The 23,243-nt window shown below is 41.0% G+C and overlaps 4 protein-coding genes across 8 annotated transcripts; 1 reads left to right on the top strand and 3 right to left on the bottom strand.

Annotated features, from left to right (window-relative positions):
* Positions 1-48: 48 nt before the first annotated feature.
* Positions 49-7,840, bottom strand: hdac10 (histone deacetylase 10). 2 transcript variants are annotated; one of them, XM_029522802.1, is made up of 20 exons: positions 7,597-7,840; positions 6,421-6,555; positions 6,203-6,299; positions 5,969-6,066; positions 5,302-5,406; positions 5,147-5,215; positions 4,933-5,059; positions 4,760-4,825; positions 4,616-4,675; positions 3,682-3,771; positions 3,373-3,479; positions 3,218-3,285; positions 2,533-2,749; positions 2,276-2,366; positions 2,069-2,157; positions 1,473-1,529; positions 1,286-1,367; positions 810-998; positions 494-653; positions 49-395 (listed from the first exon to the last, which is right to left on the bottom strand). In XM_029522802.1, exons 1-20 carry the CDS (start codon positions 7,656-7,658, stop codon positions 364-366), a joined length of 2,001 nt encoding a protein of 666 aa, XP_029378662.1. In that variant the 5' UTR covers positions 7,659-7,840; the 3' UTR covers positions 49-363. The 2 variants fall into 2 exon arrangements, with proteins under 2 accessions (XP_029378662.1, XP_029378660.1); XM_029522800.1 differs by lacking the exon at positions 7,597-7,840 and having other exon boundaries at positions 6,421-7,547.
* An 850-nt stretch (positions 7,841-8,690) lies between these two features.
* aplnr2 (apelin receptor 2) lies at positions 8,691-10,118 on the bottom strand. Its single transcript, XM_029522543.1, has one exon. It carries the CDS (start codon positions 10,116-10,118, stop codon positions 8,691-8,693), a length of 1,428 nt encoding a protein of 475 aa, XP_029378403.1.
* Positions 10,119-12,622: 2,504 nt separating this feature from the next.
* Positions 12,623-14,283, top strand: LOC115056834 (endonuclease domain-containing 1 protein-like). Its single transcript, XM_029523571.1, has 2 exons — positions 12,623-12,883; positions 12,987-14,283. The coding sequence occupies exons 1-2, from the start codon at positions 12,641-12,643 to the stop codon at positions 13,575-13,577; spliced, it is 834 nt and encodes a 277-aa protein (XP_029379431.1). The 5' UTR covers positions 12,623-12,640; the 3' UTR covers positions 13,578-14,283.
* A 526-nt stretch (positions 14,284-14,809) lies between these two features.
* Positions 14,810-21,520, bottom strand: pus7 (pseudouridine synthase 7). Of its 4 annotated transcripts, XM_029522789.1 has the most exons (17): positions 21,448-21,520; positions 21,178-21,277; positions 20,256-20,558; positions 20,072-20,156; positions 19,770-19,886; positions 19,532-19,676; positions 18,636-18,747; positions 18,459-18,536; positions 18,174-18,302; positions 17,383-17,508; positions 17,227-17,288; positions 16,970-17,130; positions 16,614-16,740; positions 16,274-16,375; positions 15,972-16,101; positions 15,736-15,827; positions 15,162-15,298 (listed from the first exon to the last, which is right to left on the bottom strand). In XM_029522789.1, the coding sequence occupies exons 3-17, from the start codon at positions 20,546-20,548 to the stop codon at positions 15,162-15,164; spliced, it is 1,896 nt and encodes a 631-aa protein (XP_029378649.1). In that variant the 5' UTR covers positions 20,549-20,558; positions 21,178-21,277; positions 21,448-21,520. The 4 variants fall into 4 exon arrangements, with proteins under 4 accessions (XP_029378651.1, XP_029378650.1, XP_029378649.1 ...); XM_029522791.1 differs by having other exon boundaries at positions 14,810-15,298; positions 16,970-17,127; positions 20,256-21,277; XM_029522790.1 differs by having other exon boundaries at positions 14,810-15,298; positions 20,256-21,277.
* Positions 21,521-23,243: the final 1,723 nt, after the last annotated feature.

Here is a 23,243-nt window from a genome sequence, read left to right on the forward strand (position 1 = left end):
CTTATCAGTTTTGGTGTTTTTGCCCCCACATGCATCAAACTAATGAAGTAAAGGTTTACAATCAGACTTTATTGAAACTGCGTGCCATATACAAAACACACACAATATTTTCGTTAACATATAAAAACAGAATGCATTTTTCCATCAGAATTCATTGATTTGTCCAGTTTCCCCAAATGTTCAGATTTGTGTGTTCATGCGTTGATTAAATCAAACATGGATTTGCAATACTTTTATGAATTTCAATTCCAGCCAGTGTAACAAAAGTGTAACAAAAACTACAAAATCGTATAATTTTTTTTTTTTGTATTTATCAGTGTGTTTTGTTTTTTTTATTTTACAAAAATAAAAAGCAGATCAGCTTCAGTGCTCATCATCTCTCCCAGTATCTTGTGCTGTTTTGAGGAGAAAGATATTAATACAGTTGCAGGTCATTTAAAAGCTCATCAGATAATAATTACATTTATATCTGATGCAGGTAATCTGAATTTACCTGTGGTCTGTATAAGCTTCCAGTCAGCCTTAAGCCTGTGTCTCAGGCTCTCCACAGACTCCACATCCTCTGGTTGAGGGGCCAGAAACTGCCCCAGAGAGGGAGCAGGGTCCCCGAGGAGAGAGGAGACCGTGGGGCCGACACACATCTCCTCACCTTCCTAAAATATAAGCAAAACGCAGATCACTGAAATAATTCACCCTTCTATAAAAACCTCTGCATCATAAATACAAAGATGAAAACTTATACTTCCACTATGACGGCATTAACTGCAGTATTGTGAAACTTTTTTTTTTCTTTTTTTCAATTTTCTTACCTTCATGAGTACCAGGGTGTGTCCCTGTGCAAGACCCTGTAGGAGACCTATTAGCTGTAGCCACGCACTCTCGTAGAGTCCACCACCTGGCATCTGAGCCAACAGAACCAGACTGGGATCGAATTCATATCCCAAAGGCAGGAGGAGGCTGAAGACAGCCTGTATGAACCCCGACATGTCACTTTTACCCTGCAAGATAACAATATGTCCTTCTATTGGCACTTACAAAAACACAAAACTTGTCACTACTGTGACATACAAATCATGGACAAAATGGACAAGCTAAACTCTTCTGTAATCCTCTGGATTTATTTCAGTATTATTTTCTGACTATATTTAATACACTATTAGAAAATGAGACAGTCAACATATAAGAAGTTTGTCATAATCATAACAGTAATACTGAATTAGCAATAAAGTCAGAACTTCACACAGAATCTTCTACTGTAACACGCACGCACGCACGCACAGAGTACCTTCTTCAGACACACAGGGATGTAATATTTGCCTTTCAGTTCCTTTGACTCCTTGTTGCTGAACTGCACCAACAGTGTTTTCCTACAGACAGAAATGTCTTCGTGTTTGTGTGGTTTGTGCTTTCGCTGAAAATTTATTTTCTTTCATTTGCTAAGAGGGAGAGTATTGAGCATGAATAATAATCACCCATCCTCAGCGATGTCAATCGGTTCCTTCCCGTCTCCAACACACACCACTAAAAGCCTGCGAAGAAAAAACTGCATCCAATCAGACCTTGAAATATCCATTAATTGACCTCACTGGTCATTCCTCTGTTTGTTCATTAAAGGATGTTATTGTAATGAGCGATACAATTAGTCTGAAACCATCTGTGTTTTGATTTCAAAGGATCTTCTTTGTTATAGTCTCAGATATCTGCAAACATAACAGTGAAATCAAACTTTTAAAATAACTCTCTTTAAGAGAACACAAAAAAAAGAAAATGGGATGAACCAAACATATTTTTTACTATTTTCTCTCAGTTTTCTCTCAATAAGAGAGAATTATCAAAATATCTTATAAAAATATTAATGTGTAACATTAACAAAGTTCTTCTATCCCACTGCGGTAGCGTATCCCCTTACGTCACATCAACTTCATATAAAAAATAAAAAAAAAAAACTATGAACAAACAAGCACAAATTTATCTTCTTAAATGTTGAACCATTTCTTTACTTCTATGGGACAATCTCCATTAAAACATACTGTGACTGTATGCACAGTTTGGATCCACATTGTTATACCGGTTCCCAGGTGCAGAGGCAGCAACACTCTGGACGACACACTTCATCGCCAAGGAGATGTCATGGACCAGCGCCAAACCACTGCAGATCTGAGAGGCAGAAATTAAACAGAATTGCAAAAGCCTGCAGGTCAAAATGTCAGTCAGTGAAGGTGACTGATACAGTGTGTTAACAAGCAGACCACATCACAGCCCTGAATAAATTTACCTCATTCTTCTCCATTTTCTTTACAAGAGAGATAAGAGTAGAGAGGGCTAAGAGAGCATCACTGTCCTCTGTATCTCGAAGGAAATTCTCTCTGATTGAGGCAAAAAACCCAATGCATTTGTTAGTAATGCAAATATATTAACTGTTTATGTTTTTATATACAAGCACATGCTTTCTGTGCAAATACTAGCAAAATAAATTTGAGGACTATGAATGATATTATCTTCAGTGGACAGTGACCACACACAGCTCCATACTTGAGTTTGTTGACTTCCAGCGGGTCAAGATCCTGTGATGAACCGAAGCGTGTGCACTTATCCGGGCAGGCAACTCCATCAGGGAGAACTGCAGCGGCACGAACAGCAGGAGTGATCCGTCTCTGAGGCTCTGGCCACACCCTTTTTTCTGTGCTTTCCTCTCCTCCTTCTGCCAATTTAATACACTTGGTGCTGATGTCACAGGTGGGAAGATCAGCTGGAGAAAAGACGAATAAAACATTTTATGAAGCAGTAAACAGAAGACACTGGATTACATAATCAAGAGATGGGAAACTGCAGATGTGAAAGAGCTGGATCACAAAGTTTGACAAAGCATCACTTAAGGTCGGCATCTCCTGACACCAAGCAAAAGAAGGTTGAAAAAAAAAAAAAAACACAAAAGGTGTGGAGTTTGAAAGAAATTAGTTCACCAGGCCCTTTATGGCTGCTGCTCATACCTCTGCCAAGGTTATTTTGGCCTCTGGTAGCATTACGCACATGAATCTTAGACGTTAGATAGTAGTCGAAATTACATTGCAGATACTGTAATAAAGGATTAATAAGAAGGGGAGGAACATTTGGGCTAAAAAACAGAACAGCTCTGATTCTACTCCATCAACCTCTGCCAGTTACAGAAGTGCAATATGAAGTTAGTGTGCTGAAGTTTAATGTGTGGATGGTACACCTGCATGTTCGAGGCAGGTCCAGTACTGTCTATGAGCCGATCGGACACACTGTAGGGACTCCAGTGCACTGAAACGGGAAAAATAAATTCATTTCAGCTGTAACACAAACACACACAAGGTTTGACAGCTGAAATACACTGATTGAGAGAGAGACCTTTTACAGGGACCATCAAGGTTTGCAGGTCGAGGTGGTGGATCACCAAGCAACGTGTGAACTGTCTGACACACAGACTGGGCGAGGGAAGTCAAGTTGTACCCTCCCTGGAAAATACAAACCAAACCTTTTGACAACAGCTTCCTCCTGCAATGTAGAACTACACCAGACTGAATGTGATATGTAACTTCTGTCCCAGTAGAGTATGACAACTATGTACAATTAAAAAGAGTTAAAGAAATTAGTGCTATATGTTGTACGTTTGTGTTAAAATAAAAAGTTGTTGTAGCTTGATAACAACAAACTGACCTCCAGCACAGCACACAATTTGCCTCCTGCAAGGTTCATCAGAAGATGAGTGAGATGAGCAAAGATGTCTGGAGTTGCACACATTTCACCCTGAAAACACAGAAATCATAAGGGGTGTGTCAAAATAAATCCATATAAGAATAGCAATTCTCATTTACTAAGATTCAGGATTGATTTAGAACGTCCCAAAGTCAATTTTGGGACAATCATTCTGGAGGGGTCCGTTCTAGTCTTTGAGGGGGGGGACAATCTCTGGAGGGGATTAAATAAACCAAAGAAATCCGCAGGGGGTTTGCCTTCATTTTGTATGCGGGACGTCCTGACGTCACCACAGAGCCAGTTCTGGAACATACACATGCGCGGTAATCACCAAAAAAGTGGGGAACCACAATAATGGAGAAACGAGAGATTCAACCGACCCTGACCTTGTTGAAGGAATAGATTGGATTTTGGTTTTTACCTAGAGTCCTGTAAAAGCTTTTTTCCCGATATTCACTTTTTGTTTGTTTTTTTTCCTTTCAAGTTTTTCTATGGAGGGGTCCAGTCTCTTGTCTCCTCTAGTCTGTAGTCTCTGGAGGGATCCGTTCTAGTCTTTGGGGGCTGGGGGGGCAATCTCTGGAGGGGAGTCCAGTTGCTCATCTAATCTGGTCTAGTCTCTGGGGAGCTCCCATCTCTGGTCTAATCTGGTCTGATCTGGTCTCGTCTCTAATCTACTCTACTCTACTTTGAATGGAGGGCTTCTTCAGCATTGGCTTAATTTTACAGTACCTGAGTCACGTTTATATGCAGTCATGAATGGACACACATTTTTACAGGAGATACACATCAAGGGAGAGGAACACAGCAGTCTATAAAAACTGTCTACACAAAAAAGTCCAGTAGAAAGTCTGTAAATGCGTTTGAAATTTTGTTACACTAAGTTCTGTTCAGGTACCTCTGGGTCACCGATGGCTGAGTCAAAGCCTGCACACACCAACACCAAGTCTGGACAAAACTGTGAGCAAGAATCACAAGCTGAGATGAATCATGTCCGACACATCAAACTGTCTGGTAGCACAGTGTGAAGTTTCTGTCTCACCTCATACGCCACTGGCAGGAGGAGATGACAGAAGATTGAAAGGTAATCACTGTTCTTCATTCCCACCTGAAAAACATTGTAACCCATCATCATATACAAGAAACATTTATCCAGTGTCCCTCTTTATAAAATACTTTATAAACACTCAAAGAAGAGAGTATTTGGTTACTTACCTTGTTCCAAGGTACATTTATGTTGAATCCAGCCCCTTTCTCTTTTCCAACACTGTCAAAGTCTGAATCCCGAAGTTGAGGCCAGAATTTCTGATGCTCATAGCGATGCCACGAAAAGTAGAGCACACTGGGATAAAATGCAGCACGCAAAATTATTGTGCCAGAAAACAAAGCAACATTCACATGATGCACGATCCTTCAGTCTGAGTCCCACCTTGGATCATCTTCAAAACAGTACTGGACTCCTTGACCATGATGTATATCCCAATCAGCTATCAACACCCTGAAAAGATACAAGAATAAATAAATATACTGGGATGGAATAAATACAGAAGTCTTGCCAGAATCAAAAATCAAATGTTGTGTCACCTTTTAATGCCATATTTCTGTTTTGCATATTGAGCTGCTATGGCCACATTATTGAACACACAAAAGCCATTGGCAGCGCTGCGCATACTGTGATGTCCTGGCGGTCTGTGGCACAAAAAAAAAAAAAAAATTATGTCATATATTCTTGAATTTATCCAGCAAGAAGGAAAAAAGGAAAAAGGAAAACTCTAGTGTACAGTTTGATATTATGCTTCAAAAAAAAAAGCTATTAAGCTCTAAACACATTTTTGGTGTATTGTGGTAATTGCCAAAATGCTATTTTTTGCTATTATAATTTGAGAGATCCCAGATGAATCTCTGAAAGGTTATTTATACCAAAATTCCCAAATGGTTGGAACCATCCCTTTTAACACAACAAAATTAACAATTATTATATTCAGTTTCTCATTCCTGCTCTTTACTCTGATCAGAAAATCCAAACATTCTGGTTGTAGATTTTTGTGTATGCATCTTTTGATAATGAGTCAGTAATTTTTTTAGCCTATAGACAATCTCAACATTAACTTCTCCTGTTACATGCTTTGCTTCTGTTCGTCCCCTCAACTAAAACAGTACAGCACGTAAAAGAGCCATCTTCCTGACAAAACAGACACCTAATGCAGCGTCACATACTGACTGCTGTGTCTGACTGGTTGAACAGCCTCACCTGACCAGAGCCATGCCGTTCCTCACCTTCCCTGTCATAACACTGTCCACAAGTTGCAGAGCAGCTCCTGCAGCCAGCTTGGCACAGTGATAGATGTTCTACAACAGTAATTGAGAATAAATCACTTGTTTTCTTCAACACAACCTCAAAATCCCTGAACGTTATTTCTTAAAAATGACAGACTGAAAAAGTGAGACTATGGAAGCTGGTAAGAATATAAAATGTAAGCCTGACAGGGTGGAAGTAGACGTCTCCGTATTGGAGGGTGAAATCCTTCAGCTCCTCCAAAGTCATGTAAGGGGTTTTCTTCACTGCCTCCAGATATTCTTCACTGTTGGCAGCAGAAAATAATATGTGATTCTGTGAATTAAAGTATTTATCTGCATTACAAGAACAGATTAGCTCAACTAACTGATCTAAATGTGAGGCCTTCGTCAAGAAAACGGACTGACCTGTGAACGAGCAGAATATCTGCATCTGTGGCCTCCCGAACAGGTATGGAGACACAGCGAGCAGCCAGGCCACTCTCCACCAAAGCGCCATGACTCACTGTCAGACGCTCAGGTACCTCAATCTTACATGCTGGACTGGAGACACACAACACTGGAGTTTGTGTATGTGAAATTATATATATCATTCTATTTTGGTAATATAACTTGAACAAATCCAAAACATTAACAGTGCAATTAACAGTGCAATGTTCTTTTACCATTGAGCTAAAAATAAATGTGCAAAAAGTCTGATAATTGATATTCTTAAAATCTAGACGACTGTAAAACTTCTTTTGATTAATCCAGTTAAAAACTGCTTCATTTACTTTTGAAGCAAAACACAAACATTACCTGCAACCGAGTGTATTTATTTAATTCAATTGTCCTAAACTTTTTATGAATACATATGGAGCCGTCTGCAGCTATATAAACATCGAAAATAAAATTTCAATTCTAAGAACTAAATTTATTGTGCACAGTAGAGTGTTGCAGCCACAGCAAAGAAGGAAAGGGGGAAAAAAATAAAGAAAAAGGAAATAAAAAAGAAAAATAACGGCATCAGGAGCAGATCTATTAAATCACGCTGAATATTCCTGAAAAGAATTTAATAAATCGCGCAAACAGAGACAACACGAGTCAGGGTGAACTGAGGTCAGTGCTCCTTGCTAAATATACCGATCAGCAACAACAAACTGACAATAGTTCTTGATTCACCATAATAATTCTGCTTATCCCGGAGACTGGGTGAAATAATTAAGACATTTATCACTTAAAAAAATAACTATAATAATAATAAATAAAAGTGCAATAACGTTATTAGATCTGTAATCTATAACACTGACGGTTTTCTAGCTTTGTAGCTCGTAGCATTCTTCCGCCTGTTAACGTAGTGCTAATCTCAACTGAAGTTGCCTGTCAGGACATGCGAGATGAGCAGAGAGGAAAGAAAACTGGTTTGATGCATCTGAACTAGTTAACTAGTGTAGTAGTAGTGAAATACTGGAAAAGTCAAGTTGTATTGCATTAACGTGAGGTTGAGCTAACAGCTAGCTCAGCCATAAACGCACCACAGCGTGTGTGTGTGTGTGTGTGTCTGTGTGTGTGTGCGTGCGTGCGTGCGTGCGCGCGGCTACTTACTCCACCCAGAGGAGTCTGTACCGGGTCATCTCTTCATCGTAGATCAGCGCTGTCCCCATCATGGCTGTCTGTGAGTCCAGGTCCAGCAGCTGGTCCGACACTCTGTCCCTCTGACATCTAATATAACCCGACCGATTCCATGGATGATCGGGTCTGTCCAGACTTTCTGCCCCTCAGGCTGAACTCTTCATCAGACTCTGCAGAGCATAAACAGGGACAGAGCTGCGGGACATGATGGGCGAAGTCCAACTAGTTTATGGATGTGGAATGGACAATCAGCGCCACCCACTGGGTGGAGTGTTATGGCTCTTCATCAGATCAGACCTTATCCATCTATACTAAAACTACTGGATTTATGACAGTTACTCCACTGTCTCAAAATAATAATAATAATAATAATAGAGAAACTTTTTAAGACTTTTTTGTGACCTTTGATCTGGAAAAGTAGAGCGTGCGTACCATACAAATTCTATGAACAGAAACCACCTGAAATTATACAGCATTCTGACTCAAGTTACTTAATTCAAGAGTTTCTTATTCATTTTAATGATTCGGTTTTGTTTTGTTTTTATTAGTTTTATTATGTCCACACTATTCTCTTCTACTCTTTACATGTAACGAAGAAAAGTCAAGTCATCATTAATAAAGTCAAAGATAAGCTTTAAGTTTAGGAATTTATTCTGGGGAAACAACAAAAACAGTGCAACACAAATTCAATGCAAGAGAACATAAAAATAGTGCAACACAAATCAATAAACAAATGCTGACATAGTAAAACAAATATTGAAATAGCTCAAATGACCAAAAATGTTTAGTTGAGCCAGAGGCCATCTTTGGGGATGTGATGGCATTTTTCCTGTGGGAATGTGTGGACTGGAGTCCTTGAACCAAGTTTATGAAACTTAATTTCACGAAGATATTCATTTAGAAAATATTGTCCTTTGACATGGTTTCTTCCAAAAAGAAGAGTCTTCAACAAAATTGCAAAAATTAGTTCACGTCACGTTCACCTTTCATTTTATTTAATGTTACCATTTTTCCTTCTTAGACAGCGATTATCTTCATGGATGTTAGGCCAGGGCTGTTGTGGCCTCTCACCCTTCAACCATGGAGCCACCCACCTCCCCCACCATCTCCTCCTCTGTCCTATCTGCTGTTTCTTCTTGAGTTCTTGTGGGAAAAGCTGTGCTCCTTTCATCTTTTTCTCTCTCACCTTCATCCTTCTTTCCCACCCCTCCCTCTGCTCCCTTCCTGCTCGCCCTGCACAGCATGAGCAGAGCTCCTCTGCATCTCTTCCTGAATGATGGATCGCAGGTGGCGTAGAGGAGGGGGTTGAGGCAGGAGTTGAGGTAAGCTAAGCAGGTCACATAAGGGTGAGCGGCTAGTAAAATCTGATCTAAAGAGCAGGAGTATGGGACAAAACCAAACTCCAGCAGCATGGACAGAGTCTTATTAACATGCAGAGGCAGCCAGCACAGGAAGAACGCCATTACTAAAGTCACAATGACCCTGAGGAGTCTGCGTTGGCGTTTGCGGTCAGGGCGAGGGCCCTGTCCAAAGTGTCTGTTTAGGAGCTTGGCCAGTGAGCAGTAGCACAAGAGCAGAATGACAAGAGGGAGCAGGAAACCAATGAGAGTGGATTTAAGACTCAAGGCGGCTGTCCACCACATCTCTGCTCTGTCTTTTTCTGCCTCCTCCAGTTCTGCTCCTATCAGCATTGAGTAATCCATCTGGCAGGACAGGAGGACTGATCCAGAGTCAGCAGTCTCCATCTGCCAATCATCTGCTTCAGAGTCAAGTTCTACCTCCCGGACAGAACGCAGCAGCAAACCAGGAAGTGCCAGCACTCCCGCCAGCAACCACACTCCCCCGAGTATCCACAAAGCCCTGCTGGGACAGGTCTGTGGGTGATGGTGGCCGGAGTGGCGCCGTCCACTCAGAACCCAGTACCGCTCCACACTGAGCATGCTCAGGCTGAACACGCTGGCATACATGTTGAGGGCAGTGAGGAAGCTGCTGATTTGGCAGAGGGGTTGCCCAAAAGGCCAGTGGTAGCCCATGGCTGTGTAGACAGCCCACAGAGGGAGGGTCACAAGGAAACAGAGGTCAGCTAATGCTAAGCTGGCTATCAGAGAGTCTGTCAGTGAGCGAGAGGGACGAGGCACAGAGGGTGGGCTGCACGAGAAGGTGGAGGACTGAGAGTTTTCTTTCTGATGCTGAACTTTACCAGCCGTGTTAGCTGTCAGCCGACTGGTTCTAAAATTGTAGGCACAACAAAACTTCCCAAATTGAGTTTGGTTTCTGTGTGTGGCTCTTGCTCTCCTCTCCTCAACTCGGTCCAGGTAAACCCAGAGCACCAGGCCGTTGCCAAGGCAACCAATAAGGAAAGCCAGCAGATAGATGGATGGGATGATGGAGAGAGAGGGAGACCAGTCAGTGTAGTCGCAGTGGAAGACAGGAGACGGAGAGGGAGAAGAGGAGGGGGAAATTAGGAAGTCCACATCTGATGTTTGTCTGTCCATCTCCTGTTTTATATTGTATGATTTGCCATAAAAATCACTGGAGGCTCCTGCTTTTCAGGCAGCTGATGTTTGTCCCATACAATATTTGGAAGCACAAAGAAAAAACTGTTACAGCTGTTTTAGATATGGTTTTTAGATGTGTATCCTGGGTCCAGTTGTGGATTGGTTGTCCCTCACTTCTCCTTCTAGGGCTTAAAAATAAAGTGAAATACAATGAGATTCATACAACTTCCTAACAGCAACAAACTACCGCACATACACAACTTGTAGTGAGTTATATGCACACAGATTAGTTGATAAATTTTGCTCTGCAAATGACACCAGAATGTCACCACATGTAATTTTATCTCATCTAATGCCTTCATCAAGAAACTTTTTAAACACCCTCAATTCAGGCATTAAGCTCACAGGTTTCATTCTTAAATCAAGAAAACTTGTATAGGTTCTGTGTCAAATCTCAGACAAAGGCAAAAAAAAAAAAAAAGATCATCCTGACTTTGTAATAACAAGAAATGTAAAGTTAGCCCAAATAACAGTCAAGTCCTGTGGGGAATTATGTAGAGACCCACTACACTCACCTCAGGCTGCAGCTTTGATTAAAATCCTTCCAGAGATTCTTATAACTGTGTGATGATCATTGCAGAGCAGGTGCGAGCCTCTGTCCTCTCATCCCGTTCCTTTCATTTCGTGCTGAGATTTCTCAAGTTTCTCTCTCTTAATCTGTGCAACTGTCCCATGGCAGCTGAAGAAGACGTGTCTGAATATATACACACGCACACGGACACACACACACTCAGGGCCCTCCTTTCTCTTGTCCTTAAACTTAGACCACCCCTGCAGAAAGTTACGAGACCTGCAAACACCCCCGCCCAATACAAACACATATCCCTCCCAGGAGACACAATAGCTCCCCCCACAAACACACAGAAACTCAAGACACACAAACTCTTCACCCCCACAAATTACCTTCCACTACTTCAGCCCAAGTCTCCATGCTGCTCATATTCTCTTTGCACAGACACAAACACATTCAAATGCACACAACAGTACACAAGCACACACACACACACACACACACACACACACACACACACACACATTCTCTCTTTGTTCTTGTATTCTTACATGTTCAAACACACAGTGGACAAATGTAATAAACCACACAGAGCACAAACAACAGTCATCAGCTCTTACATTCACAGTCAGACCACAGCATCACCACAGAGGAGTAGATGTATGTGAGGTGGCTTTCTTGAATACATTTAAACAGTGGCACTCACATCGTCACACACAAACAAAAAAAACACCACATACATATTTTTATTTATATTTTATTTTTTATTTATATGGTTTACATAAGCTCCTTGTCCTGGGTTCAGTAACTTGGCTTACTGACTTCTTTCGACCGACACAGATGTAAAAAAAAAAACATCTGTTGCACTGATTTTTTGTTTGTTCATATATAAATCTAAATCTTGACTAATTTCATTTAGTTAGACATTTCTTTCATTTAAAATATTTAATTTTAATTCCAAATATTTCAAGGTAAAATTCAGGTTTCATGCTATGCTAGGAATTCCATCTATGCAAGATGGATGTCTAATACGTCATTTGTCATGGAACCGTTTCACTTAAGTCAAATCTGAGATGGATGGACAGATTCTATCGGTCAGACTGGGGTTACAGTGTAAACAGTGAAGATGGTCCATCCTGTAAACAGGAAGTGTTTGTTTCCACAGGGGCAAAGGTCATACTGCCATCAACCTGTTGTTATGGAAACAGATGTTTCTAAAAAAAAAACGTTTCTCTCATTGAAACTGGTTAACAAACACACACACACACAATAATATTTACTCACAAAGAAGGAAAGAAAGGAAACTATTTCACTGAAGAGGAAACACGGGAGTATCACGGCAGGAAACAAACTGACCAAAGGAGAGGCACATTTTGCTTTCAGCCAGGACAGACCATAATAAGACTAATCATTTTCTTTAAGAAACCATGAACTGTGATCAGTTCATTAATGTTTTTGCAGTAGTTTCACTATACCAGTCCTAAAGTTAATTATTGCCACAAGTGCCTTAATTCACCCGTGCAATTGAATGAAATGGCGCCATTAAAGTTATCACCTAATGCTTTTGATATTACAATGGTGGGTGAAAATAGCCACTATAATTCGTGTGAAATTTGTTTGTTTGCTCATTATTGTGGGGTAACTTGATGGTGTTTGGCAGCCTCAGATCATCCTCAGCATAATTTCAGCCCTAAAACAGGCCTCTACTGTTGGCTGATGGCTATTGGCTTTTCAAACATGGTAATAGTTTGGATACTCGTATTGGGGACAGATATGGTGGACAAAGATAACAATTTGCATAATATGGGGGAGGCGGTATAAAGTGCAGATGAATAACAGAGTCTACACAGCAGCACAGGGAGTAACTGCACTGTGGGCACATGTTGCAGGTTCCGTCATGACTGTGCACAGAAGATTTGGAGGTCTTGTCAGTCTGCTTATTGTGGTGATGGCAGGAGCAGAGGTGCAGGAAAGTTTCTCTCCAGAGTGTAAACAGTTCCTGTACATGGGCACTGTGCCCCGGGGTCTTGAGGAGCACCACTTTAAAAAGATTTGCCACTTCTATAACGGAAAGCCTCGATTTGTGACTCTGTACGATATCTTCAGTCATATCCCTGTTTATTCTGCGTACACTTTCAAACGCTCAGATGGCTTAAAGAAAGCTGATGTTCCTTGGATGTACGAGCCACAGGTAGGGGTGATGATTTTTGAGACGTCTTCAATGATTTATTCTAATTTGATAATCTATTTATACTGTACATACATTTTGGGGTTTTAATGATTTATTCTGGCAGCTATCCACAGCATCTGGCTCCAGAGACATGCAGCCATTACCTTCAGAAAATGTCCATAAGAGTTTTGAAGATGCCCAGGCAGTCCTTGATGACTACTCCAACACTGTGATCTTCGAGCGTGGACAGCTGAATCCAGACGAGCACCAAGCTGAACCTGAGGACAAAGCAGCCACCTACACGCTCACAAACGTAGTCCCTCAGGTCAGAGATTTCAACATCGGCCCCTGGAAGGAGCATGAGCACACAATCCGCAGACGGCTCAACAACTACTGTCGAGGCACTGCCTTTGTGGTCACCGGGACCACCACCTCAGGCCAGACAATTCGCCGCCACAGCATCAACCGCCTGAGCATCCCCACATACATCTGGTCAGCCTACTGCTGTGCTGACTTTGACCACAACGCACCATACGCAGAACGCTCCAAGTTCCCTGCATTTGCAGCTCATGGGCTCAATGACAGGGAGAATAATAAGGTTCAGGAAATGACGGTGCAGCAGCTGGAGGACTTCCTTAAGAAGGTCACTTACGTTTCCCCCTCTTTCCAAATTTTCTATGACAACTGCGCATTTCCTAGTAGCGCAAATAACTGATTCTCAAAAAAACAAAAACAGCCTTTCCACTGAAAACCTAAAGATGTTGTGGCTGAAAGCTCTGAAAAGCTATTAGGTGGCTTAGCTTAGATTTTGCAACATATACTGTCCCCAATGTTGATATTTTAAGTAGTGTATAGGTTAGTATTTCCCTTGCATTGCCTTTATTGTGCATAAACTCACTCACAAAGATTGAGAGCACAAAGGGTTGAAGTCATCATTCACTTTTGCTTTTATCTTATGCCAATTTATCTTCTTATAACTGGGAGCTACACCTGCCTGTATAGGCCTTTTGTTCAACAAAGACAGATTAGACCAGGAGTTTTACATTTTCATGTGCAGACTCGTAGCTACACCACTACTCTGCTCTTCTATCCAGCACAGACTGGGCCAATAAAATTTCCTCCAATAAGGCAAAAGAACATAAACATGTAAAGTAAAATATTTTACTTGCAGATGAATAATAGTAATATGATTCCTGGATGTTCAGAATAAAAACTAATGTGTTCAACATTTGGGTTGGGGAAACCCTTCTTTTACATTTGGATAATATATTAAATCATGAAAGGTGAACTTGGAAGAGAAAAAAATATATATAAAGTGAGTTTAAATAAAGCTGAAGAATTAAAAATACTAATCTCCCTCCTTGGGCCTCCTTTGATGACTCTGTTCGATGTGATTCTTCATGATCTCTCAGGTCTTTATGGTTGTGCCTTGTTACAGCAGGTCATAGATGCTGTATTTTTGTTAAATGAAACAAAAATAAAGAAATGATCTAAACCATGAGGGCTCACATGGCCTCGGGGTGAATGATGCCATTAATAATCGCATTTAGTTTGAGAGGGCAGCTGGATCCTGACAGCTGGCACACATCACAGTGCCAGATGGTCAGGTCAACAGTGCCCGTTTGGACCAGCAGCAGACAAGTCAAGAGCCTAAATACATTTCAGAGCCTTCATTGGAAAAAGATGGAGCTTTGACCAGCAGAGGGAGATAGTGCAAGTCACGTGAGGTGAAAGCATTCCTGTTTGGGAGACACACCTTTGTATTTAAAAAGACAGATTGCTACATAAACATTTTCCAACACCCTCATGATTAAAAAGAAACATCACCACGCAAAAAAATGAGGACAGACGGCATGCGGTAAACTGCACCTTTAAATACTTTTTTAATTTCTCTTTTCATTCAGTTTAAAATTAAAAAAGCAAAAACTAATATTTCTGTACAAAAAAAAAAAAAAAAAAAAAAAAGCATGCTGATGCCCCAGTGCAGCAGGGACTACTGTACATGAGAGCACCCTAAAAGCACAAGGTTACCTTCTCTCACTGCCAAAAGATGCTTAATCACTGCAGCGCAGAAACATTTTATAGCAAGTAAAAACATTATTAAAAAAAAAAAAACAAAAACAAAAAAACAAAACTGTTTAATGGAATTTTTGCTCTTTGTACTTCAAAGAAATAACATTTGGATTCATATAAAACCCAAAACCTCTCTCACACACACACACACCGTATGCTTAAAACACTCACAACAGTTAGTAGCTAGAGCAGCAGCCGACCGGTTTATGCTCAGTGTGCTTTAGTCTCAGTTGAACCAGGTGGTGTTGAGCTGTGTCTGTTTTTTGATGCTAGTGTCCAGCTTGAGGACTTCCCGGATTGCCATAGTCGCATAGGTTGAAGGAGGCAGAGAGAACTCCATCCGCAGAGCCCGATACTTCCCCTCTGTTGGGAAATGGAAACAGTGATTAAATCATAAACCATTCTAAGTAAATCACTTTTTTCCTAATTGTCTATGAAGTAGAAGCATATTTTTTTTGCTCCTTTGGAGCAAGAAACAAAATCTGGACAAAACCTTGATTAAACTGTTCTCCTGCAGTTTTAAATATGTAATAGAACATATTTACATGTAAATATGACAACAGAGATGTGCTCAAATAGAGTTGAGTGCAGTAAAGTTCAGAACCAGTCCAATATACTGTTGAAACTGATTGAACTGGCTATATGCTGCAACATCACCTTTGAGGATATGAGCTCATTTCTTTTCACCGTCCAGAATAAAGTCTCCACCAGAAATCTCTTTAATCTTTTAAATGAATAAGAAACCTCTTTTTTGGCAGTCCTCAAATCTACTCATAAATGTATTGTACAACAAGTATTACCTTTGTTGAAGACAGGAGCAGGTTTGCGCTCCAGTTTCTCAAAGTCAGTATGCACAAGGGAGATCCTTGGGTCATCATACTCAATCACCTCCCTGCACACAGAAGATAGAAACACAGCTGTTTATAGGCTAATATGCACTGAAACAACCACCAGCCAATCAATAGCTTAATTATTTTAAGTGATATTGCATGTTTCAAAGACACTAGTAGTTTGTGAACTGAGGGGTTCTGCTAACCAGCTGACATCGCTGGGCCTGATGATGATTCGTCTGTAGGCTCCAGCCAGAGAGTAATCCTTCACTTTGTGTCTCATGTTGTCAATGTCCAGGCCGTCTGCAGAAAGCAGCTCTCTGTAACCTTTACCAACTGACAGAGACACACAAACATTGTAAAAGACTTAAAATGTATTTCCTGTCATAGGTTCACTTGTGTCTTTGTGAAACAAGAACAGGTGTGACCTTTTCCCATGTACTAACAGCACTGAAACCATCCAGCGATAGTTTTATAGCTATTAAAATTACACTGAGCCAGTTTTTACCATGGTGGGTGGGGTAGATGACGTCGAACCCAGGGAGTGGCATCACAATGTCGTGTATGGTGTGACACTCAGCCTCCTCTGCAGACAGCACGTGTGCTGTGGCTTCATGAACACATCACAGACAACTTCACTTAGTGACACACTTCAGAAAAAGTGACCTAATTGGGATCGTTACACACTGACTTGGAAATAATTTGTTTTGCTTGCTTTTAACAGTAAAATAACCTTCCAAAATGTATCCTCCTATTGCAATTACCTTTGCAGACATTGCAATACTATTGTGAAACCAATGCTCTAATAATCAACATTTGCAAACTGAAAGAAAAGACGAATTACTAACTTCCTTTAAGCACCAGGTCTCCTTCCACAGCCTTCAGGCCAAAGGCTTCGATCCTCCGGCTCACCATGGTGTTCCACACCACACTCTGGTAGCTGTGGATGTACATCAGGCGGTTGTTACGAGGGATCTGGGGGGAAGAAAGAAAACAGTTGTCACTAGTGAAAGCCGAAAGTTCTTGTTCAATATAAATAAAGCATCAGTTAATGTTTTAACTGAAATGTGAGCTCTTTTTCAAGTAGCCTCCAGTTTAATCTAATTTCTCTTGCTATACATGGCATATGGCCGATCTGACCAGAGTACTTTTGATCTCTTTGCAGGCGTTTTTGAAATGATACAATTAGTAACAGAATACCAACCAGTCCAAAGGCAGTGACGATGTTCTTCTTGCCGTACATGGACAGGCCTCGCAGCAACTGCCCCTCAACACAGCGTTTATTGGGCAGCTTCTTCAGGGCCGCCTCTGGGTTCTGGGTCTTTGCCCACTCCTCCCTGCAGCGGACAAGGAACTCTTTCTCTGCTAAGGAGGCCAGTGAAGATGGGGAGAGAAACATTTAAAGCTTTACAGAGGGAAGAGAAAAATATATATATTTAAAAATAAAAGAAAGTTCACTACCTCCAGGACGGGGCTTCAGAATCAAATCAACCACCTCGTTCCAGTCATTTCTCAGAATGGCCCTTTGCCCAACAAAACAAAAATACAGCTCCTGAACATACCATCCTATATTATACTATTACATTTCATGTCAGTGTTGCTATGTCAAGACCTTACCTGCCCACTTGCTGCGTAGGCACAGCTGTGGTGCCGAAACGCTGCATGCCATAATAGTTGATGAAGCCTGTCTGTTTGAGGGATGTCATGGCCTGATGGACCTGTTCATTTGTCCCTGAGATGTTCCTGATTACAAAAACAAATCAATAAGTTATACAGCCAAGTTAACAATGACAATGCCACCAGACCCAGTATGCTGAGAAATAAGGAAATTGGTTCTTCTTCTTTTCCCCTTTCTTTTAAATGAAGGGTGAAAGGACAAGTACACTACATGTAGGCAATAAAAAAAATAATAAATAAAATTCTCTAGACGACAATGATGATTTCATTTGGGTTGAACAGTGGGTTGAATCAATTCAACACAAGGGCACTGAAGTACCATTTCATTACTTATTTGTCAGCCACAGGCTGCTCAGGCCTGGAATTAACATTCACATCAGACGATCCGAACACAAGTGGACAGCTCTTCAGGTGTGAACACACTGAAGACACGTTGAGGACACATGTGAGATACAAGGACTATATTTGGAGGTGGTCTGGACCACATGTGGCCAATTTCTTGTAGCAATGTGAACATGAATGAATGAACTCTGCTGACATCAGTCCGAACGGCATTTGATATTGAAACAAAATCACTTTATTTAAAATGGATCACTGGGTGCCAGGTAATGTCAGGTCTGAACAGTCACAGTATCACAGATTTGGAGTTTGTGAGCAAATTTCCACCTCCTGTAGTTTACAGTGAACCAGCATCCACAACAAAATCCCAAGAATGTAGCATCATATCTGACCTGATGACCACAGTGAAATGGTTTCCCTGTAGCTCCCCCAGCTTCAGAGGATGGTTTTTGTAGCTGAAGTTTCCCAGCTTGAGGTTCATGAGGCACTTGTTGAGGTGAGCCAACCTCTCTGCTGTGATCCTGCAGGGACACATGGGAAAACTTTCTTAGCTACTGATCCTGATCAAATAATTATCTGTCCAATAACAGCAGAGACAAGATGAAACATTTTCAGCATCAGCCATTTACAATCAACAGGGAAAAAAAGTAGTAATTTCACTGCATCATCACACTCACTTGAGCACAGCAATCTCCTGCACAGTGATGGCTCTTTTGTCCTTGGTTCCCATGTAGGAAAACATGTTGGGTCTGAGCCTACAAAGAAAGAAATAAATCATTATATGATGACTATATTTAATTTTGCAAACAGAGGATCTCTGATTTCTAAATGATCACAAAGCAAGTGAATCAGACCTGAGGAACTTTGAAAGCACATTGATGGCGTCCATGGTGTCTTTATTCTCCTTGTACAGAACAAAGTGGCAAAAACTGCCACGGTTTTTGGGCCAGAAGTGTTTCCTCGGAGCTTTTGTAGACACACAAAAAAAAACAAAAAAACAAACAACATAATTGAACTGGAATTCTGATTTAAAAAAAACAAAAAAAACAAAAAAAAAACACAAGACAAACAAATTCGTTTATTCGTTTAAATTAATTCTGTGCCAAAGACCTCGGCTTTTAATTGAAAACACTCATGTATTCAATCACTACATTGCAAGATGAGATGGAAATCAATCAGTATTTTAACCCAACTCTTTTTGGGCTTTAAACACTTCCAGTGCCATGTGGAGAATTAGTTCTTACCTGCAGTTGTTTTGACCTCTATCCACCAGAGAAGAGCAAAAGGAGGATAGAATAATGTTACTAATAAAGAGATTCTCGGGGACTATGGCGCGAGTTGTGGTAGTGTGGTGAGGTGAGATCTCATGCACGGGCCTGAGAGTGGAGCATTGTTTGTATGGGGATTTTTTTCTCAAGATCAAGGCACCACAATATTGCATCTCTGTTTTCTTTATAGTAGTTTAAAGCATTTGGTCATAGAAGATGTAATAGAAGATGGATTCAATCAGAGCATTGCACTGAAAAACAAAGGCAGTAAAGACCTGGGAAAGATCATGCAGGTATGTTCATCATGCTCATGCACAGGAGCATGCGCTGCACTTCACTGTTCTTGGATTCAGCTGTGACCACATGCATTGCAGCAAACACAAAATAGGACATGCAGTAAATCCTCTGTCTGATCATTAAATGCATTTACTGTTCACAGACAAGAAGCAGAACCAGGTGCTAATCTTAGATTGCCTACAGACCTGCTAGAGCTTTCTTCCCAGCAGCATGATACGCCACTATGAACTTGCTTCCTTCCTTTTCTTCCGTCTTTGTTTCCAAACCAGGAAACTGGGTCTTGATGGCTTTGTGGACCAATGTCCTCTTTTCTTTTGTGTCATCCATCACCTACAGAAGTTAGGGAACAGTGTCAGGACATTACAATAACCCTCAATCCATCTTCTATGACATCATAAATAGGTTGCGTGGGTGTAAAATTACCTCAATGGAGACATTTCCCTCTTTATTCTTGAAGAGCTGCAGCTCCCCCAGCTGTGTCTTCTGCTCCTCAGTCAGCACATCAGATTCTTTTGGCTGCTGGTCAGCTTCTGGGACGTCCTGACATAGAAGACACAATGCAAAAAGCATTATCTGACCTGATCAAGGCAGGAGCAAATAGTTAAAGATTACACAATTTAAATGCACAGTATTTTGACCTAGTCAAGTTAAAGAACTGCTGATGTTAAAAGATGATTACTGAAATGAAAAGACTCTTGTGATTGAAAGTGAATCCATTCTCTTACCTCAGCCCCAGCAGGGATGGAGAGGTCATCTAAATGCACCGTCTTGCCTTGTTTGTTGATCTCATGCACCACGAAATCAGAATACCTTAGATCAAATAATTTTTCAGAAATCATTAGTAAAGATAGATTAAATTGAATTTTGAGATAAATTATGCCAAATATTTACATATTGTTCAGGACAAACCTTTCTTTCAGGATTCCTGAGAAGCCCTCGTGGTCACTGACGAATTTCAAGATGCCCACATCCAGCTCAGTAAGACCATGCTTCATCATGTTGGCAAAGGTCTCGCCATCCTCACCTTCACTCGCTTCCCCCTCAAGCTCCTCCTCCTCCCCCTCTTCATCTTGGTGGGGAGGGCCTCCATTTTTGTTGTCGCCCTCTTTTCTGAGTTTCTTTGCCGGCGTGTCATTGTCTTCGTTCTCTGGACAGCCTCTCTTCTCTCCAACCTGGACAGGCACAGGCTCTGATTCAGCCATCAGAGCCACGCTGGGACAAACAGGAGATTCAAATATACAAACTGAGCACAGTTAAAAAGGGATACACAATCAATTTTTCAATCAGAATTTGGATTTATCATGAGTATAATAGTTGTATGATTTCTTGCGCGGCTCTGGATGGAGCTTTCTAGAGTCTCAGCAAAGATGCTCCTAATATGATTTTACCCTTAATCAGTTTGGGGACCGAACAGAGCTGACAGTCAGTCCCTTACTGCTCTTGAACCATAAGGATGTTTACGTGATATGGTCGGCAACTTAAATCCCTCAGTCAGAAAGATGTCATCCAGTCCCAGTCAAGCTTGTTTCATTCCTCTAAGGGAGCTGTGGGGATTTAAGCATGATCTCCACACGAGGCTGACTTACAGTATTACATCGTGTAACACTGTCTCAAAACAAGAGGTTACCTTGGTTGAACCCAGCGTGACCACTGACATGCAGAGGGGTGAGTCCTCTGACTGAGCTGCAGCAGCCACGTTTGCATCACACCTGCTGTATTTGAATATATGCAGTAACAGAAACAGCCGAACGGACAGAATGCAGCTGTTGGTGTTTCACCGCAATGTTTGCAGGAGTGGAGACACCAACTGGGACTCAGGGCGCTGACTTACTGTTTGAAGGGTTGAGGTAGAGACAGGCGGCGGCGGATCAGGTAAACACAGCTCTTCTCCCAGCTGCTTGGCACTGACAGGGACTCCTTCTTGGTTGACTCTGCAAAACACACCCAAGATACCGCTGAGTAAAGTTAGCAGAGCCGCTAGCGTCATCAACTAGCAGGCTAACACCACGCCGCTACCAGCAGGGCTAAGCTAAGCCGAGCCCGGGTTGTAGACCACATGAGGCCCACAAAGGTCTCTGCTCGTGGAGTTGCTCTAACTCACCTATGTGTGTAAAAGAGTCAGTACGGAACAGAGCTGCAGGAAACAGCTTTTCCTACACGTGTGTGTGTGTGTGTGTGCGTGTGTGTACGTACCGGAAGCAATCCTTTCCTAAAGCCCGCCTGCTGTGGGTGATTGGTTAGAGACCTGTCAATCATCCAGGCTGCTTTACTCAAAGATTGTCTATTCGGAAAAAGATGAATAACTCCTAGGACAACTTGTCACTAAACTTGTATTTCCTCTTTTTCTTTTTTCTGTGCTGTTTTTTATATAATCAATAAATATATCATTAAAATTCATCATTGTTCACATTCATGACAAGTGAATGGGTTCAAGTGTCTTAATAAGAACAACAGCACTTTGAAAGAAAAATATAATGTCATTATTTAGCTCATATTTATGCTTTTAGTGGCCAAGTGAACATGAGGCTATAGAGAAGTGAGCAGAGGTCAGACAAATTTTCAGCAAAAGAATAAAGCTGAAGCTACTTTTGACCAGACAAGGGCCTTGGTGAGTTTTATGAATATGGATGAAACTATGCAACAGATTCATTGACACCAATTTTATTTTGTTTTTCCAAATCATCAATTGAATTTGAATTTGAACCTTCCTGGCTCAGTGATGGGTTTGCTGTACTCAAAACAAAATGGTGCAACATTTTTAAGTCTTATTTCCCTGAGACAGACTAGAGGGTTTTGAATTATTTTCTGAGTCTGGCGAGACGCTGGGTATATCTGTTTGGGTTGGCTCACACTGCTAAAGACAACCAGATGGCTGATAAGTAAATCATATTTCCATTCATGAAGGATGACCACAGCCTCACATAATGTTGCTGCTGTGGCTTAGTTGGTTAAAGTGCCTGTCTAGTAAACAGGAGATCCTGGCTTCAAATCCAAGCAGTGCCTTTTGACCCTGGAGGACCATCAAACTCTAGGTTTAACTAAATAGGTTAAATGCTGACACAGGGCTTTGTGGGTTGAACGTGCTGTTTGCTGGGATGACCAAATTGTACAAAATAATAACAGTGCAAACTCATAAAGTGCATGCACCACTTGCTCTATTCAGTGTTATTTCATCTGGACATTACATAATATTTCGATAGCATGCTCTTTCAAGACTAAAATTAAAGACTGTTACTTGGCATCAAAAATATTCTGTAAACACATAAGGAGCCAGGGATGTTAACTATTGTAATTCCACTTAGAACAAATGGGAATGAGGCACAGAATATTAGCAGACTTATCAAAGGAGCTGAATGTGCTGTTATTCAGATATTATTAAGTAGAAATCTCACTTGTCTGCAGGGGAAGTAAAAAAAATCTCACATTATAAATGACCTAGCTGCCTCTTTTGCCACTGAGATTAACAGAGTTGTTGAGCATCAGAAAAGATTGACAATGAAACCATACAAACCATACAAATCATCAAAATCTGAGTCTATGTTCAACAAATCCTGTCGAAATAGCACAAAGCAGACATAACACTCTAAATATAGAAGTGGAAAACCAGGCTTGCCACCAAGCCTTTGCATTGATACATAGATTGGCACATAGACACCTTGTAAACATATAACATACCAACAGGATTATGTTTGGTGTTGCTACTACTACATCTCATTTTTCTCTCTTTGGTTGCTGTGCAGTATAGCTTGATTTTCTTACCATAGGCAATTTATCTATTTATTACTATTTTTTTTTTTTTTTTTGTGCTGTTATTTGAGTCAGTTGTAGCAAAATGCAGAAAACCCAGTTGGAGATTGAGAACAGAAATGACATACAACATGCAATGTGGGGGCTACA

This window comes from Echeneis naucrates, chromosome 16 (genome assembly GCF_900963305.1).
Source record: "Echeneis naucrates chromosome 16, fEcheNa1.1, whole genome shotgun sequence".
Lineage (NCBI taxonomy): Eukaryota > Metazoa > Chordata > Actinopteri > Carangiformes > Echeneidae > Echeneis > Echeneis naucrates.